Below are 18,400 nucleotides of genomic sequence, written 5' to 3' on the forward strand. Positions count from 1 at the left end.
CTTGCCGGCAATTTCAAGGGCCCTGGACTCCCTGCAGCCCTGGACCTTTTAAAGCGACGCTGGAGCCCAGCTGCTATTGCGCTATATGCGAACCCGTGTTATAGGATCGTGTTATAGCGGGGTAGCGGTGTATTTACTGTTATCTGTAGCAGTAATTCTAACGCAGGGAGCCCCAAGCCCTTTAAATCACCGCTGGAGACCTGCCACCGCTACGCCGATATAATGGCATTTCACCTACAATGCGGTAGGGATTTTTCATTCCCCACGGCCGCGTTATATCGGGGTAGAGGTGTATCACTACACACACACACTTTTTATAGCAAACATAGTGGTCTAAACATGGTTGAGGGCAAAAACAAGAAATGCAACGAAACATTTAAAATCACATACATATTGGGCCTTCCGTCCTGATGGATCTGTGCATGTCAGATATTTTATTATACACCTTTCACGCTAACACAAGGGTGGGCAAAGTACGGCCCAGCCCGCATCTGGCCCTCCAGACGTTTTAATCCGGCCCTCGAGCTTCCACTAGGGAGCAGGGTTGGGGGCTTGCTCCGCTTCGTGCGGCTTCCAGAAGGAGTGGCATGTCTCTCCTCCAGCTCCTACGTGTTCTGCATGCTGCCACCGCAGCTCCCATTGGCCAGGAATTGTGACCAACAGGAACTATAGGAGCAACGCCTGCAGAAAGGGCAGCACGCAAAGCCGCCTGGCTGTGCCTCTGTGTAGGAGCCAAAGAAGAGACATGCCGCTGCTTCTTGGAGCCGCTTGAGGTAGGTGCCGCCCAGAGCCTGCACCCGACCCCCTCCTGCACCCCAACCCACTGAGCCAACCCTACCATGATCCCTCTCCCACCCTCCAAACCCCTCGGTCTCAGCCCGGAGCACCCTCTTGCACCCCCAACTCTCATCCCCAGCCCCACCCCAGTGCCCTCACTCTCCCACACACACCCCAACCCCCTGCCCCAGCCCAGAGCCCCATCTCACCCTGAACTCCTCATTTCTGGCCAGAGCCCATACCCCCAGCCGAAGCCCTCACCCCCTCCCGCACTCCAACCCCCAATTTTGTGAGCATTCATGACCTGCTATACCATTTCCATACCCAGATGTGGCCCTCGGGACAAAAAGTTTGCCTGCCCCTCCACTAGCAGCATAATTTAAACATATGTGACCTTTTAAAAGTTGAATTGGCAGTGGGGTAGGTGGAAGGTCCTGGATGTTACTAAGACTGTTATAAATTTCAGTCCCCAGTATTCTCCTTAAAAGTCTAATATCTTCTTCGGCTCGTATCACATTACCAAGGATTGAAGTGACTTTACACTTATTTTGTGGGAGAGGAGGCTGAAGGTCAGTCAGAAAGTTGTCAGGACAATGTAAAACAATTCACAAAAGTTTTACAGACATTAACAAGCAAAAATTGGAGTAAATACAAAAAATAGCTTCCAGACTATCTCCATCTTTCCCTTGGGTTATGTAGCCAATTCTTTCTAAACATGTAACTTCTCCTTTTCCTAGCCAGAGAGAATGATTTAAGAACTAACTCATGCAGAGAAAACAAATGTGTCGCTTGCACTAATTAAGTAGGTTAGAACTTCATGGGATTCAAGTATCATCTTGTGAAATGAGATTGGCAGCATTAGACCTTCTTTCAACATCTCCCATTTTGTGACTCCTGCAAACAACCTAAGGGAGACCATTGTTTGATTAGTCTGAACTTTATACTCTAATAGAGCCTATTGCCTCTTAGTACCAATCACAGATGATTATTTGAGAAGCCGGGGTGTTTCCAAACTGCAAATATCAACATGAAGTAATGAAATCTAAATACTCCTGTGATAAGGGTGCAAGAGGGCCAACCCCAGCATTAATTTCCTCTCCCCTTGCACAGGTGACCAAAAGAAAGATTATAAACTAAGGGTACGTCTACATTATGAAATTAGGTCGATTTTTTAGAAGCCAATTTTTTAGAATTCAATTTTATATATTGCGTATGTCCACACTAAGCGCATTAAGTTGGCGGAGTGCATCCTCACTACCACAGCTAGCATCGACTTACAGAGTGGTGCACTGTGGGTAGCTATCCCACAGTTCCCGCAGTCTCCGTTGCCCATTGGAATTCTGGGTTAAGCTCCCAATGCCCGATTGGGCAAAAACTTTGTCGTGGGTGGTTTTTGATACATGTTGTCAGGTCCCCCTCTCTACCTCCCTCCTTCCATGAAAGCAACAGCAAACAATCGTTTCACACTTTTTTTTCCAGGGTCCCATCCGCCGGACCCACTCAGCCTGTTGCCTGCCTGGCTGATCTAAAAGCACCGAACAGGAGTGACTCCAGGTCATTCTCTTCTTTAAGTTTCATTTCAAGAAGATTCAGTCGTGCCTGGAATATCATGTGAGCTGGAGGCTTCTGCCTCAGGATGCTCTACCAGCCGGCAGCACCGCATGGTCACACCTACCCCAGCCTGCCCTTTGCTCCCATGGCTCATGAAGCCTGGACAGTAGTAAGGAGCAGTTCAGCCTGTGGAATGACAAATCCAGAACGAAGGATTGCACTCTATGGGCCACATTAAGATTATTTCAGAGTCCTAGATAGCATTTAGTCACTATTAAAGGCTTCATGAAAATTTTTCCCCGCCTTTAACAAAAGTGTTAATATATCAGAGCAGCTGAAAGGGTAAGGAACCCGGGACTATAACTTAAGAGTTTCCATATTATGTAATTCATAATTGATCTAATTCAAAGTAAAACTTCACAACTGTCATAAACAGATAGCTAAGGGTTAATGTCTCTTTCACCTGAAGCACCTGACCAGAGGACCAATCAGGAAACCGGATTTTTTCAACTCTGGGTAGAGGGAAGTTTGTGTCTAAGTCTTTGTTTTATGGCTGCCGGCTTTCTCTGAGCTTTGGAGAAGTAGTTCTGTTTTCTAATCTTCTGTTTCTAAGTGTAAGGACAAAGAGATCAGATAGTAAGTTATATGGTTTCTTTTCTTTGGTATTTGCATGAATATAAGTGCTGGAGTGCTTTGATTTGTATTCTTTTTGAATAAGGCTGTTTATTCAATATTCTTTTAAGCAATCGACCCTGTGTTGTGTCACCTTAATACAGAGAGAACATTTGTATGTATTTTTCTCTTTTTTTTTTATATAAAGCTTTCTTTTAAGACCTGTTGGAGTTTTTCTTTACTTCAGGGAAATTGAATCTGTACTCACCAGGGAATTGGTGGGAGGAAGAGATCGGGGAGATCTGTGTGTGTGTTGGATTTGCTAGCCTGATTTTGCATTCCCTCTGGGGGAATAGGAAAGTCCTTTTTGTTTCCAGGACTGGGAACGGAGAGGGGGAGTCACTCTGTTTGGATTCACAGAGCTTGTGTCTGGGTATCTCTCCAGGAGCACCTGGAGGGGGGAAGGGAAAAAGGATTATTTCCCTTTGTTGTGAGACTCAAGGGATTTGGGTCTTGGGGTCCCCAGGGAAGGTTTTTCAGGGGGACCAGAGTGCCCCAAAACACTCTAATTTTTTGGGTGGTGGCAGCAAGTACCAGGTCCAAGCTGGTAATTAAGCTTGGAGGTTTTCATGCTAACCCCCATATTTTGGACGCTAAGGTCCAAATCTGGGACTAAGGTTATGACAACAACACGGTCTGTTCTAAGATTAAAAATGCAGGAGGGGAGTCAGAAAAAGGAACAGTGACCTGTTTCGAACTGGGGACGTTTCACGTGTTAGGTGAACGTGATAACCACTACACTATGGGGTTTCTCTTTCTTTGCCACAGACTTTGCCAAATGCACAGGAATGTTTTCTCTAGCTACAGAAGCTACCTAATGCAATGTCTATATCTATGGCCTTCCTGCTCACAAAGCGGTCATGACCCCGCCCAAGGCTGACATAGCACAGAATGCATGTGACACAGCAACCTGGCTCAGGCAGAATCACTAACAAAGCATACTTTTGCCGTTAAGCAAACACCGCAATTCTTTCCCAGCCTCTGCCACTGAATGCCTCCATGCATTACACTGTGTCCTATCAGTGCAGGAGGACTGCATGAGCTCAGAAAACATGTCATCGAGAGTGTGGGGTTTTTTTGCCTTCTAATCTGTGATAGGGACGGAGATGATAGAGGGAGCGTAGAAACATTCTTGGAGGATTGCATGGTCACCTGTGCTGCTGAGTTCGCCAAACTGGCCAAACAGCAAATGAAATTCAAAAGTTCCTGGGGCTTTTCCTGTGTACCTGGCTAGTGCATCTGAGTTCAAAGTGCTGTCCAGAGCGGTTACAATGGAGCACTCTGGGATAGCTCCTGGAGGCCAATATTGTCAAATTGTGTCCATGCTACCCCAAATTCAACCCAGTGATGTCGATTTCAGCGCTAATCCCCTCGTCGGGGAGGAGTACAGAAATCGATTTTAAGAGCCCTTTAAGTCGACAAAAATGGCTTCGTCATGTGGACAGGTGCAAGGTTAAATCGATCTAACGCTGCTAAATTCGACCTAAACTTGTAGTGCAGACCAGGGCCAAATGTTTGGCAGACAGAGAGAAGAAAGACTGCCTGTGGAATGGTCCACAGGTTTCGAGGGCGTTGTCTGTAACTGGGTTTTTGTTTTGCTTGTGTTCAAGGGATAGTGTTCATCTTAAAAACAATGCACACTCCAGTCTGAATATATTTACCTTCTATTACAAGTAACCCCTAAAATTCCTAAAACTGACAGATTAGAGTTACTTTCTTCTTTCACTTTTTATTTGGTGCATTTGACAGCACTTTGTACAGCCAGTGTCACTCTTCCTCCACTACATGCAGTCACCTCTCCCACTTGTGTTCTTTTCCTCACACAGCCTGTGGCTGAGCTCTGTGGGGTGGGGTGGAGGGAATACTGAAATGAGCCCTTTGTATTTCAATTATTGAAAAGGTTTCTATTCCTATTAGTTTTTATAAAACTATACATACATTTTACTAACCAAAGTTCCGGGTCTAAAACTCTGACAAAGTTGGTTAAGACCAGAACCCAAACAAATACTGTCAGATTGCCAAACCATGCCTTCCAGCGTCTCTGTTCTGCCTTCTGACAGAACAGAGCAACACCCAAACTTATCATGGTCAAACACAAATTATTTCCTTACAGTTTGAAAGAGCCTGTCCCCTTTCACAAATCAGCTATGTGGCATTTGACTTTTACAAGCCTCAAAACTGCCTTTGTCTGGTCCAAAACTAACACAGAAGAAACCTCTCCATTGTCAGACTATAGACTCTTATCTTCGTTATCCATTAACGCACACAGCCAATAGAAGAATATGAACCCAATCACACCCACACTTACAGCTGTTCTTGCGTCACACACACATAGACCTACTTCCATTTTGGCTAGGTACGTTTTATTTTACTTATTTTTAAAGCACTTCTTGTCATAGCATCTAAGTACTAGATCACATTAAATTAAGAACAAATCATGCCAGCTTCCCCGCAAGTAGCATAAAACTAACTTAACTGCTGTGAGTCAGAATATATGAAGCCAGCAGAATGCCAGGAACACCACATACATTTAACCAAATATATACACACTACATTATGCTTTGAGGACTGCCATGCTCTCAAGGCTGCCAGACTGACAGACTGCCAAGGAGAACAAGCTGGCAAGTCAGGGGCCCACAGCGGAAATAGCTTTGCCACAAGCCAGGAGAGCTCAATTCCAGGTACTGACTGCAAACACCCTAGCCAGTCTTAACTGCCAGTACAGGATGTAAGGCAAGCAAAAAAGGCAGGGGTTCCAGGAGTAGCCCCTTAATTGAATTCACGGGAGCCCTTTAGCCAGACGTATAGGAAACCTGGTGCAACAACCTCCTCTGAATTTTCACTCTTCATCATTTGGTTCTTAGATTTTGTTGTCTCTTGCTCTAGCTTAAAACCTGGATCAGTGAATTGCACCACACTTTTCAACTCTAAGCCTTTGCACTGCATTTCAGATTTTATCATGGTCACATTTTTCTGATTATTATTCTGTGGGAGGTCCATGGCCGGGTGGAATAAATGCTGATAGTCAGGAAGCTCAGAGTTCTAAGACTGGATCTCATCTACTGACTCAGTATCTGGCCCAGGTAAAAGACCCCCTTTCATGCCTCAGTTTCTCCTCCTCTTATCTTTTGAAATAAGCATAATAATTAACTAGGGATTGCAAGGCTTAAGTAGTGAATGTTTGTTATATGGGAGAGGCAATGCAGTCTAATGGAGTGAACACAGGGCAAGCAGTTCCTGAGCTCCCAACCCACCTCTATTACCCACAGGTTTCCTGTGATTTAGAACAAGTCACTTAGGACTATATTCACAGAGACTCTTCAGTGCAGCAATGCACCTAAGAGTTTTTAGGCACCCAGCTGCCTAGTGAATTTACAATCCTGAATTAGGCACCCAGGTTCCCTATACAATGCCTGAAGAGAGTCAGGCACCTAAGAATGGGGATCACAAAAGCCAGCACATTCGATGAGGGGCCGCTTAAGCTAGCCAATAGCAGATGCTGAGCAGATCCTAAAGCTCTCCCCTGCCCTCCGGGACTTAGGCATCTAAATCCAGGCTGGAGGGAGGTGCATCTCTCTGCTGCGGACTCACAGCTGGCAACCCTCTCCTGTAGCTAGGTGCCTAAGTTGTTTCTTGCAAGAATGACAGTGGTCCATGCCTAATTAAAAGGTCGAGAGGGAAGGAGTTTGTGTAGAGTTAGGCATGCTCTGAGAAGAGCAAACTGGACTGGGCCCTGCAGATGAGACCAGCGGGCCCATGTCTAGTTTCACCTGGTGTGACAATCACTCTGGGGATTATCAGGTGTGAGATAGGTGCCCATGCCCCTAGACCAAGGCAGCAATGCTTATGTTCAGGGGCAGACACTTAGGTGCTGTGGGATTTTAGCCACCTCCCAGAGCCAAGATTCTTTTGGGACATTACAAAAATTAAGGTTTAGATATTCAAAAGTTCTCAGCACCCAGCTGCTCCTACTGAGAGCAATGGGAGTGACTTAGGTGCTGTGCACTAGTGAAAACACAGCCACTTTATTTACATGCCTAAATGGAAATTGAGCTTCTGAAAATCTGGACCAGATTGTGGCTGTCGAGCACTCTTCAAAAATCATATTTTCAGTGAGTCTAATTCTGAAAGCCAAGATTCTCTCTCTTTCCATACATTTACAGTCTGCAAGGGTCTCCAAGAAGGCTCTTAGATTGAATCTGAGCTTATGAAAAATTGGTAACAGCTGAAATCTGGGAGCGGGTTAACTGCCATAATGTTGGAGACGTAGTAAAAACATAGGCGTAGGTCAAATTCACTCCCTTCTGAAATTCCAGTTACCCCAGACTGCACAGCGAAGGCTATCGCTTCCTTGAGAAGCAGCTGCAGCAGTCAGCCTTAAATCAGGAGTCTCCATAAACAGAGGGACAGTAGAAGGCTAAAGTTTAAATTTATTTATTGGAAACAGCTGCAAAGAATGTGGTATTTGCCAGGATTTGTGACACTGCAGTGATGATGAGCTTTGTGTTCAGGGGGACAGAGCAGAAAGAAAGGGATTGGGATGTTTGTTTTGGGGGAACGTGATGAAAGAATAACTTTGCTATGGTTAACAATGGAGTTAAAAAAAATGGAGCCAAGTTTCTTACAAACCACAAGTGCTAAGTAAGAAAGGATATTTTTAGAGCAAGTAAACAGAGAGAATGAATGTTCCAGTAAGACTGAAAGATCTGCAGTTTATAACAGTAATTTTTGCTTTACTGAACATATTTGTATTTAACTCATCTTTAAAATTAATCTCTTTTAAGGAAAAGTGTAATATAACCTACAGGAACCTAATGTAAATCAAACTGTTGCTGTTCCATTACTTTCCATCTTTAACGCAGTCATATTTTATAGGATTTAAAACAATGTCGTCAGTACTGAAAAGTCACCAATGTGAGCCTGTATTAGCCATTTTTCTCTATAAATATCCAGAAGAGAAAGTTACTTTTTATTTTTTTTAAATGGAGATACAGGACTAGCTCAATGTAAAGAGTAAATGGTTTGAAAAGATAACCAAGAAAATAATACAAAAGTCATTCTAGACAAAATCAATACTGTTGAAACTTCAAGTCTACTATAGCGAACCCCACGCTTTCAAAAATCCTTGATTTTTTTTTTTTTAATTTCCTTGTGTGTTCTGGATTTTTAATCTATAGGACAGCTTCAGCTCTTTTCTTTATAATCACGAGGGCTAGAAAAAAACTTATTTTTTTTAAAAATAAAAAAAATAAGATTCTTATGACATAGCATGAATTGAGGCACTGGGGCTTTAAGAAAAACACCAACTAGCATTAAGACTTGTGAGAGCGGGCAACACTGCAAGTTTTAGAACAACTACTTTCTATAGCCACAGTCATGTGGCCAAATCCTGCTTACCCTAGTCACACAGGGCCAAACTGTCTGAGGTTCTTATTCCGTTTGAAGTACTTGGCCCACAAGCAGTTCCCCTGAAGTCACTATTTGCATGAATAAGACAAGCAGCATTTGGCCTGTACAGCAGAGTCGTCCTCACCAACAATCCAAGAGTAGTGGTCTCTCATCCATTTCCATCATTTCCTCTCTGCCTCTATTCATGCCAACTTTAGCATAACAGCTAACTTCTACCCTGTCCCAAATAACAGGCCATTATTGGTGTCCCATGATGATTCAAACTGCTGACAAGATCAAGGACAGCACTGCAATCTGAGGGTCACTTCTGAAGATCTCATCTCTTCCGTATTTTTAGACCATGTTCTTCACCATTTGAATACTTGATTTTATTTTATTACTTATGTTTTTCTCCCACTCCCCCACAGTTTAAAAATGATTATGTACTTCATGTGCATTAGCTTAGCCACGGAAGTGAATTCTGCATTTTCCTCTGAAAGAACTATGGCCCACAGCCACTCTTATTCACTATAGAAATGAGTTCTACAGTCATGAGCCAGCAGCCAAGAAAGCCCAGTCCCCCATGCTCACAAGTCTCATCCTGCTGGTTTGACTCTACTAGTAGCGCCAAGTATTGGCTGTTCTAGTTTCCTTGCTACTAATTATGGTGACAAAACATCATTTTCTTTGACATATATTTGGGCATCCTGTGTTCAATACAATCTCTTCTCCATTTACTTGCCAGAAGAAACATACACCGCAATGGCTTTATGAAGTTTGTTTGATCTTCACACAGCACGCACACACACAAACCTCAGTCCTGTGTGTGTAACACATGGGCATCTGCCTACTAACTCCTGAGCAACCTACCAAGATGAAAGGAAGCAGAAATATAAGAAAAAACGAATCAAGTACAACGGTTGTATATGAATTTATGCCCCTAGACTACTTGCATATCTGTCATATAGGGCAGAAAGGTGATTCCAGAATATAATCAGGACTTTCAATACACATTAACAAGAAGTGATTCACCACTCTCAGAGTAGCTTGATCACCATATTTATTTCTAGTCACTTATACTGCCTCTATTTCCTATCTGGAAAAATCTGTGTTATTCTTTCTGAAGGAACAAGTTACTATGAGCTTTGCTGCCATTCAAGCCAGCTGAGAAAGTATGGATTTTCCCCCTACATTTACTCTGTTCCTCTAAATATATTTGCAGCTGTGGTCACATTGTCAGATGCTCTGGCCCACAATATGTATGTAGCAATGATATAGAATAGATCAATGACATGACGAAGTCCTGAATACCACTATGAAATTTCAGACTCATGGAGTCAATGGCAAAATTCCCATTGACTTCAGTGGGGCTGGTAGCTCATCCCAGGAATTCAAGGCAGCCTGGTAACCAAATGCATAAAAATGTGTTATTAGGTGAAAACTACTGTTATTTTCCCTTGAGGCTGCTTTTTGTGTGTTTCTATGAGGCTTCTGCCAATTTATTTTGACTTATGTTTAAGGCAATGGATGTTTTCAATAAACCTACTATAGTATCTAGGTCTGATGTCTGAATGTGATATACACACATATCCCTCCAACTCATTCCCATCCAAGATCAAAGCAGATACAAGTTTGAACTTTCAGTTTTGTAGGTAGACAGCTAGATCCTAGTAATCTAGCAGCACTATCATCAATGTTAGACATGGAGGATGCAGTCCTTAGGTCTAGATCAGCTGTACCCTGTGCAGGACCCAAGTGCTGGAGCAAAGGCAAAAGTATGCCTCCTTTGCACAGTCCCAATCCTGGAGTCAGCCTGGAACCAATTTGTAACCTGGTTCAACGTGGAGACGCCTGAGGTTTCTACGAGTCTTGCCAGCTGGTGGTAGCCTCCAAAAGGCCATTACATCAGAGAATGGCAAATTGCAGTAGAGCTCCAGTACTTTCCCTTTTCCCCCAGCAAAACTGTGTATGCTGGATGTTGTGAGAAGGATAGCATAGGGCAGGGGTGGAAAACTTCTTGGCCCCTGGGCCACATCTGGGTGGGGAAATTGGATGCAGGGCCACGAATGTAGGTCTGGGGTTAGGGGTTGGGGTGTCGTGTGGGAGGGGGTGCGGTGTACAGGAAGGGGCTCAGGGCAGGGGGCTGGGGTGCAGCGAGGTGTGCGGAGTGCGGGAGGAGGCTCAGGGTAGGAGGGGTGCAGGAAGGGTTTGGGGTGCAGGCTCTGGCCCAATTTACCTAGAGTAGCTCTGTGACAGCAGCAATGTGCAGTGGGCCTAACGCAGGCTCCCTGCCTGCCTTGGCCCCGTGCCTTTCCCGGAAGCGGCCTGCACCATGTCTCTGCAGGGGGTGGGTATGGGGGCAGAGAGCTCCACGCACTGCCCTAGCCTGCGGGTACCTCCCCCCGAAGCACCCAATGGCCACGGTTCCCTGTTTCCGGCCAATGGGAGCTGCGGGGGGTGGTGCTTGCAGGCGAGGGCAGCGTGCAGAGCCCTCTGTCCCCCTGTCCCCGGGGGCCGCAGGGACATGGTGCCGGACGCTTCTGGGAGTGGTACAGGGCCCGCGGTGCCACTAGGGTAGCAGTCCCGGATCCAAAGTCCTGATGGGCAGAATCCAGCCCGCAGGTCTCAGTTTGCCCACCCCAGGCATAGGGCCTGCTAATTCTATGTCATCTAGGGATCGCACCATATTGCAGAAACCCTCAGCTGGACACTAGACCTGCTGTCTTGCCCCTTAGGGCTATAACTGAAGCCAGGATCCTGGCCCCTAAGGGTTAGTACTATACTATAACTGTAGAACAAAAGCTCTAAAGATCAATCTGCTTTTGGATTAGGTAGATCAAAACAATTTCTTCTGAGATTTAAGACATTATCTGCCACCAAAAGTTCTGAGAGTCTATTTGGGGGAGTCTATCAGTTCCTATTATATAAGTAACTTTCACGTATTATTGAAAAAATTGAACCATCACCCTTAGTTTTGCTCTCAGCTCCAGTACAGAGCTGCTGCTATTGGGATGGAAACCAGGAGGAGAGATTACTATTAACTTTGTTATTTTATATTGCTGATTCATAAAATACAGTAAATACAGTCAATGGTGCCTCCCACTCTCCACCTCCACCCCATTTTCCTCCTCCGCTGCTTCTCAAAGCAATGGGTGGGGTTTGCAAAAGAAAAGAAAAGAAGATCTGCAACATTACAGCAGCGCTAGTGAATCTGGGGGACAAAAAGCAAAGAGATTATGTTTGATTGATTACCGGAAAATTTAATTTGCTGAAAATAGGATAAAAAGCAAAAAAACATTTTTGACTCCATATGTTCTACAAAATCTAACTTCCAGCTAGAATTCTCCCAGAAAAAAGTCAGTTCCACACAGCTGATTAGAATTTCAGGAAAGTTTAACAGGCGTCAAGAAAATGTTTAATGTTATACACATTATAAATATTCTGGGGAATTAGTGTCTTTCCTGTTTCTTCTCAGGCCAGTATGTTAGTTATGAACTATTTTAACTTGGATCACCATCACAATTTTATTAATGCGACTAGCTACTTCACGTTAAGTCCATTTAAACCAAATACTTCTGATGGCCTTTTAAAAGTACCATCACACCCATTTCTTACAAAGTAGAGTGTTTCTTGTAGAATGACCTCTGAATTATGATATCAAGAGTAATTAATTCCAGCCCTATTTTCTGCATTCCTAATTCTTCCCACTATGGGAGAGCATGCTCAAACAACTTTCCGGAAAACTTAGCTGCTGTGAACATTTCTACTATGATTCTAAGCACAGCAATGAGCCACATTCACAGTATCCCTGGTAGAAAACTGCTGTGTTTAAGTTTCATGTTTAAGTATTGCCTAAAAATACTCTTGTGGAAGTAAAACACGACTTTTCCTCCATTAAGTTTTCTAGTGGTTTAAACCATCATTCCTTCTACCTGTAATTTACTTATTACATATTAAAATAGAAGCTGTTTAAGTTCTCCAGGTTGTCAAGTAAACTGTATAAATTTTGTTGCCAAGCCATTTTTTTGAACATTCCTAAACCAAGAAGTATCCACCAAGTTTCAGCCTTAGTTAATTTTTACTATCACATAAAGCAATGATAAAAACTGTGCTTCTAATGGTAATGCTGACAGACCTTTAAATGTTTCAGCACTCAAGACACAATTCAAACATACACCCCTATTCAGGACAGCACTTAAGCATGCACTGAAGTCCGACTTAAGTCCATGAGACCAAGCATGCACTGAAGTAGAGGTCCTACTTAAGACCCTTTGTGAATCAGGGCTAAGGAGCATGCGGTGTATCCAAGACTTCTTGATATAATCACAACTCCTTTTTGTTTTACTCTTCATTGTTGGTATTGTTTGCTTTCTCTTTGAAGGCTATGAACAATACAACTGCCAGCAATTATAAGGTAATTATATACATGTATTCTTAAGGTGAAAGAAAGCATTACAGAGAAAACATATTAAAAACAATAAAAAAGAACCTACACACACTAATAAGTTTACCAGAGATACCCCCTAACTCCAGCAGTCAGTCTTTCAAACTCCACAAAGAGGTTTTTCTGTGTTTACAAGTTCCTAACAGCCTTAGCCCAAAACAAGCAAATCCATGCACAGTCTAGTCTTTCTTTTTATTGCTTGGGCCTTTGATCTTCAGACTCCTGGAACAGGTAATCAGAAGACAATGGTCCCATCCTGAGGACATAGTTTCAAAAGGCTGGATTTTTCCATAACCAGGGGGCAGGGAGAAATTTACATTCACCTTCCTCCAGAGAGCCCCCAAGCAATCGCTTGACACCGTTTGTTCCAAAAGTCCATTTTTGCATGGCACATTGTTCGGTACAGTCCTTTGAAGTCCATAACACTTCCCATGGTAATAGCCTATTTAGAACAGAGCCATGAGAGCACCTTCCCTCTTATACCATAGCTACTTAGTTTCCTTAAGACCCTTTTGTGAGGTACCTAGTCAAAGGCTTTCTGAAAATCCAAGTACACCAGGGGTTCTCAAACTGGGGGTCGGGACCCTTCAGAGGGGCATGAGGTTATTACATGGGGGAGCCACGAGCTGTCAGCCTCCATCCCAAATTCCTCTTTGCCTCCATCATTTATAATGGTGTTAAATATATTTTAAAAAGTGTTTTTAATTTATTGAGGGGGGTCACACTCCGCAATAGTCTTATCTGCCTTGAATGCTCCTTTAATACCGTTGTCATCTGGAGTCAACCCTGCCTGTCAGGTTTCTTGCTTCTGATGTACTTACAAATACTTTACTGTTAGTTTTTGCATCTTTAAGTTGCTTCTCAAATTCTTTCCTGGCCTGCCTTATTATATTTTACATTTTACTAGACAGAGTTTGTGCATCTTTCTATATTTGAAATTAGCATCTACTCCCAAATTTTAAAAGATACCTTTGTGCCTCTAATGACCTATTTACTCTGCTGTTTAGCCATGGTGGCATTCATTTGGTCCTTTAATGTATAACCCAAATAAAAAAAGGCAGTCAAAGTCTAAGCCTCTATTCTGGTGTTTTTAAGTAGCCCTCATACTGCTTGCAGGCCCTTCTGCCTTGGGCCTGCTCTTTTTAATTTCAATCTAACTAGTGTCCTCATTCTTGTGTAGCTCCCCCCTTTCACGTTAAATGTTACTGTGGTGGGATTTTTTAGTATCTTCCCCATTGCAAGGATGCTACATTTAATTACATTATGGTCACTATTATCGAGTGGTTCAGCTATAAGTTCCTCTTGGACCAATCACGTGCTCCACTTAGGACTAAATCAAGAATTGTCTCTCCCCTGGTGGGTTCCAAAACTAGCTCCATGAATCAGGCATTTATGGTGTCTAGAGATGTTATCTCAGTATCATGCCTTGAGATGATATTTACCCAGTCAGCATGAAGATAGTTGAAATCACCCATTATTATTGCATTTCTCTAAGGGCCCTTAGCATTTCACAATTACAGTCACCATCCTGGTCAGGTGTTCAGTAGCATACTTGTACTGCTATACCCCTTTATACAGTGCCTAATCCCCAACAGCACACCCTACTCTGTCATTCCTATATATCAAGGGTGGCCAAACTGACTCGCAAGCCACAGGTGACTCTTTTAAAGTGCGGCTTACGGGGCTCCCCACAACCCTTTCCATTTTCCACCTACCAGACTGGGGAGGGGAGGGCTCAAGACCTTTGCCTTGCAGTGGGGTGATGGGGGAGGGGCTTCTGCCCAGCAAGAGGGTGGGGGGTCTCAGGGATTCCCCATACACTGTATATTTCGCATAGTCTTCTGAAAATGATTTCATCTAGCTTGACAGCACCGCAAACCAAACTACACTGGCCAGCAATTACAAGGAAAGGTTAATTTAGTTTAGTCTCCTTGCCTTTTGACTTCAATTATCAGACTGCAGAAGTCACTAAGACCCCTTGTATATATGCAGTTATACCAGCACAACTGTACTTTAGCTGCATGGGGGGGGGGGGAAGAGAGAGAGAGAGGAATACGCCTTACCAGCAAAAGCACAGGTTTGCTTGTATAAACTGCGTCCACACTAGGAGCACTTTGCCAGTCGGCAAAACCTTCCAAGTGTTGATCAGGCCTAAGTATGTTGACCATTTTTGTGAAGTCCATTATGATCTGGACTGAGACAGACTATCTTTAAAAGAGACAATCAAAACAGTGTCAGGTGTCCACATCTTTTAGTCACTACCAGCTTCAGGAAGACTTGAACCAATAACCACCCATCCCTAAGCTCAAAAAGTTTTGTGCATTTGTTTTTAAACTTTGTTGTTTGCGAATGATCATAGAACAAGTTTCAGTGTGTAGGATTCAAAATTCAGTGTTTCCATAGTAGTACAGTAATAAACTCAAACCACTACAGCAGCAGCCAGACATATTTCCAGCATCATCATTAATCACTTGGCATAGCAGAAATAAAGTAACTGAAACAGAACAGTGACAGGATCAACTGTCTCTAGCTTTAGGAATAAACATTGTGGCTTGCCTGAACATTCCAGTAGCTGGAGGCTGCCTGTGAAAATGTGCTATTCCACTGAAATTCTTTAAAAAGAGAATTTGGGAGTGAGTGGTGGAAAGTCAGATTAAAAGTCATGTAGCAAACTCCTAAATCGCAAAGGAAATAATGCTTTATTGTCAGTGACCAGCAACAGTAAACACAGGACACAGTCAAGCACAGGCTTCTCCTCCTGTTTAGAACAAGACCTGGGGTGGGGGTGGTCTGAAAATGTTTCTTTAATTATTAATCAAGCATTCCATACTCCAGAGTGGTGAGTGAGGTGACTTCTGCTTAGAAGGGGACCTGCCTGCAGGCATAGTTTACCCACTTATAAACAACTGGGCTTGTCCTGAGGCATAAGCCTGGAATGTGGCAGAAAAGGGGAAAGGAGTATTCCATTTCATGGCCAGAATAAAAACACAATCCAACTATCTGATCCCTCTCTCTCTCCTCAAGTCTCATACAGAGTTTATTATAACGCTTAAAAGGACTTAGAAGCACCACTATGATTACATTACAGGAATTTCAACAATGCAAAACTGCTGCTGGACTAAGCAGCAGATATTTGGATTTCCTAGGGAGGCTGAGAAAAGAAAAGGGCAAAATATTGCTAAGTGTGTATAATTTTATCTCTTTGAGGAACAAGTAAAAAAATCCACTAACCTTTTAGAGTCTCTCTCCAGAAACAAAACAAAAAAATACATATCTTTTAGATGGAAAGAATTTAGTTTTAGGAAGTAGCAGCACTTTCCGAAAACAAAGGTATCAACCTCACCCATGACCTTTTTTCAGGTATAAAACAGGAGATGTGCTGCCACTGGCCTCGGGCTTGTGAGGAAAGGTACAGTGAGGAAGCAAACACAGATGGATGGCTGGGAGGGTAGAGAGAGAAACTGGAAAGTAGGTATTTACCCATATAAGACCTCAACTTTCCCAACTCTGCCTCTCAGGGAAGGTAACATACATTTGCACATTCATCATAGCCACCATTCAGGTTTCACCCTCTTTATCATGTTTCCAGATGAGCAGCTTTAAGTAGCTGTTACAGGGTGACCAGATGTCCCAATTTTATAGGGACGGTCCTGATTTTGGGATATTTTTCTTATATAGGCTCCTATTACCCCCCACCCTCATCCCCATTTTTCACACTTGTCTGGTCACCCTAAGCTGTTAGTATGTATTAAAATATCCAGAGCACTTTCAGCCACAGCTTCATCTCTCTCTCTCTTACACACACACACAAACACGGAAGCCACATGTTCAACTGTGTTTCCTCGTTCACCGACGCATTTGGACGCAAGTCTTCGGATCTCTCTGAAGAGGAAAAACCCCAGAGCAAGCAACCAGAGAGAAAAGAACTCAGACATCAGAGACACAGGGCCACCTCTGCAGCAGAAGTTGGGCACACACATAGACCAAACCCTTGTCCCATTGAAGCCAACTGGAGTTTTGCTGTGGGTTTCTCATGATTTGGCCCCCCGTCTCAAAATAGAACTGTTTCCTCCTCCACCCAGCCACAAGTGTAACCCTCTTGTCCCTCCGCAGACCGCAGACACGTGTAACCCTCTCCTCTCCACTTCCCACAGCCAGATGTGTAACCCTCTCCTCTTCCCCCCAGCCTGCATAGGTGATGGGGGTGCTGCTGCCGCCGCCCCCCCAGCTCGAAGTTGTTTCCATCACATACAGGCTTTACAGTTTGGTTCAATGGCTCTCGCCCCCCCCCCCGCCACACACACATTTTTTCCACACCCCTATACAGATGTGTAACCACCCCACCCCCACCCAGATGTGTAACCCTCTCCTCGCCTCCCCCCGCCTGCAGATAGATGTACAATCCGGGCTCAACCCACAGGCACTAACACTACCAGCTGAAAACGTCCCCAAACTGCCCGCAGTGCCCCAACTCGCCGCCCCTGCAGAGGGGAGCGAAGAGGGATTTTGCTGGAGGAACATTTGCAACTTCGCCCCGGCTCCTCTGCCTCGCCCCGAGGCCGGGGACAGCGAGGGGCACCGGACGCGACTGCCCCGAGGGGGCGAGGCGCGGGCTGCTCCTTACCGCCGTGGAGCCGGAGGAGGAGGCGATGTAGACGCGGATGACCATCCTGAGCGGAGCGGCTGGGACGCGCGCGCCTGGTGCTGGGTATGCGCTGGCAAAGCAGCCGCAGCTGGGGCAGTGAGCGCAGGCAGCCCGAGAGGGAGGGGCCGCTCGGCCCCGCCCACCCGGGTAGCGTCAGAAACTGAGCCCTGTCCGAATGTGCCGCCTAGGGTGTACTGGGCATGCTCACACCACTGGGCATGCGCAGTAACATCTGCTGAAGCCGCTGCCTTCACTCTGCCCTTCCTTGGAATCAGATTCTGCTGCTTTAGAGGGGTTCAAAGGTGGCAAATCGCACGGGGGATGGGCAGGGTCTGAGCAGGGGGCGGAAATTTACTGTCGGGGGGGTCAAATAGCTGAAGGCAGAGGCAGCTGAAGGGCAACCTCAGGGATGGGGGTAGGAGCTGGGGTAAGCCCAGGGGCACAGGGAGGGGGTAACAGTTACCCCTGTACTGAGATGAGCCACCTGCCGTGTTTGCAAAAAAAAGAGGTGGTGGGGGCAGAAGGGCTTTTTTTATTTCCATTCTCCCAGGACTGGGTTCTTAAAGGCATCCCACTGCCTAGGCATGGCAGCTCCTCTCTATCTGTTATAACGTGCTGATGGGCTATAGGAGACTTGAGATATTTTATATATTCCCCCTCAAGAACTATGTCACACATTCTGGGTGTTTAAAAGAATCCCTTATAAGATTATACATCTACACAAAGTCTCATAACAGTTCACAAATTTGCCTTATCAGCTGCTGTGAGTCCCTGAGTTGCGCTCCTTTCTTTAAATGTAATCCATTTAAACACTGTTTTGCTCCTTTTAAAATGTTACTTTTATTACTCTTTCCGCTTCATCATTTGTCTTTGTTATCGTTGTGCAGATGCATGTCATTGTGCCATTTAATTTTATTTTAATA

The 18,400-nt window shown here is 44.5% G+C and overlaps 1 protein-coding gene across 1 annotated transcript in view; it reads right to left on the bottom strand.

Moving 5' to 3' along the window:
* Positions 1–17,598, bottom strand: part of SH3BGRL (SH3 domain binding glutamate rich protein like) — a 63,712-nt gene extending 46,114 nt beyond the window's left edge. Inside the window, exon 1 of the mRNA XM_030575433.1 lies at positions 17,457–17,598. Within this exon, the coding sequence (XP_030431293.1) occupies positions 17,457–17,501 (45 nt within the window). The 5' untranslated portion in view covers positions 17,502–17,598. The remainder of the gene's footprint in view (positions 1–17,456) is intronic.
* Positions 17,599–18,400: the final 802 nt, after the last annotated feature.

The sequence above is a fragment of the Gopherus evgoodei genome, chromosome 9, assembly GCF_007399415.2.
Source record: "Gopherus evgoodei ecotype Sinaloan lineage chromosome 9, rGopEvg1_v1.p, whole genome shotgun sequence".
NCBI classification, from domain to species: Eukaryota; Metazoa; Chordata; order Testudines; family Testudinidae; genus Gopherus; species Gopherus evgoodei.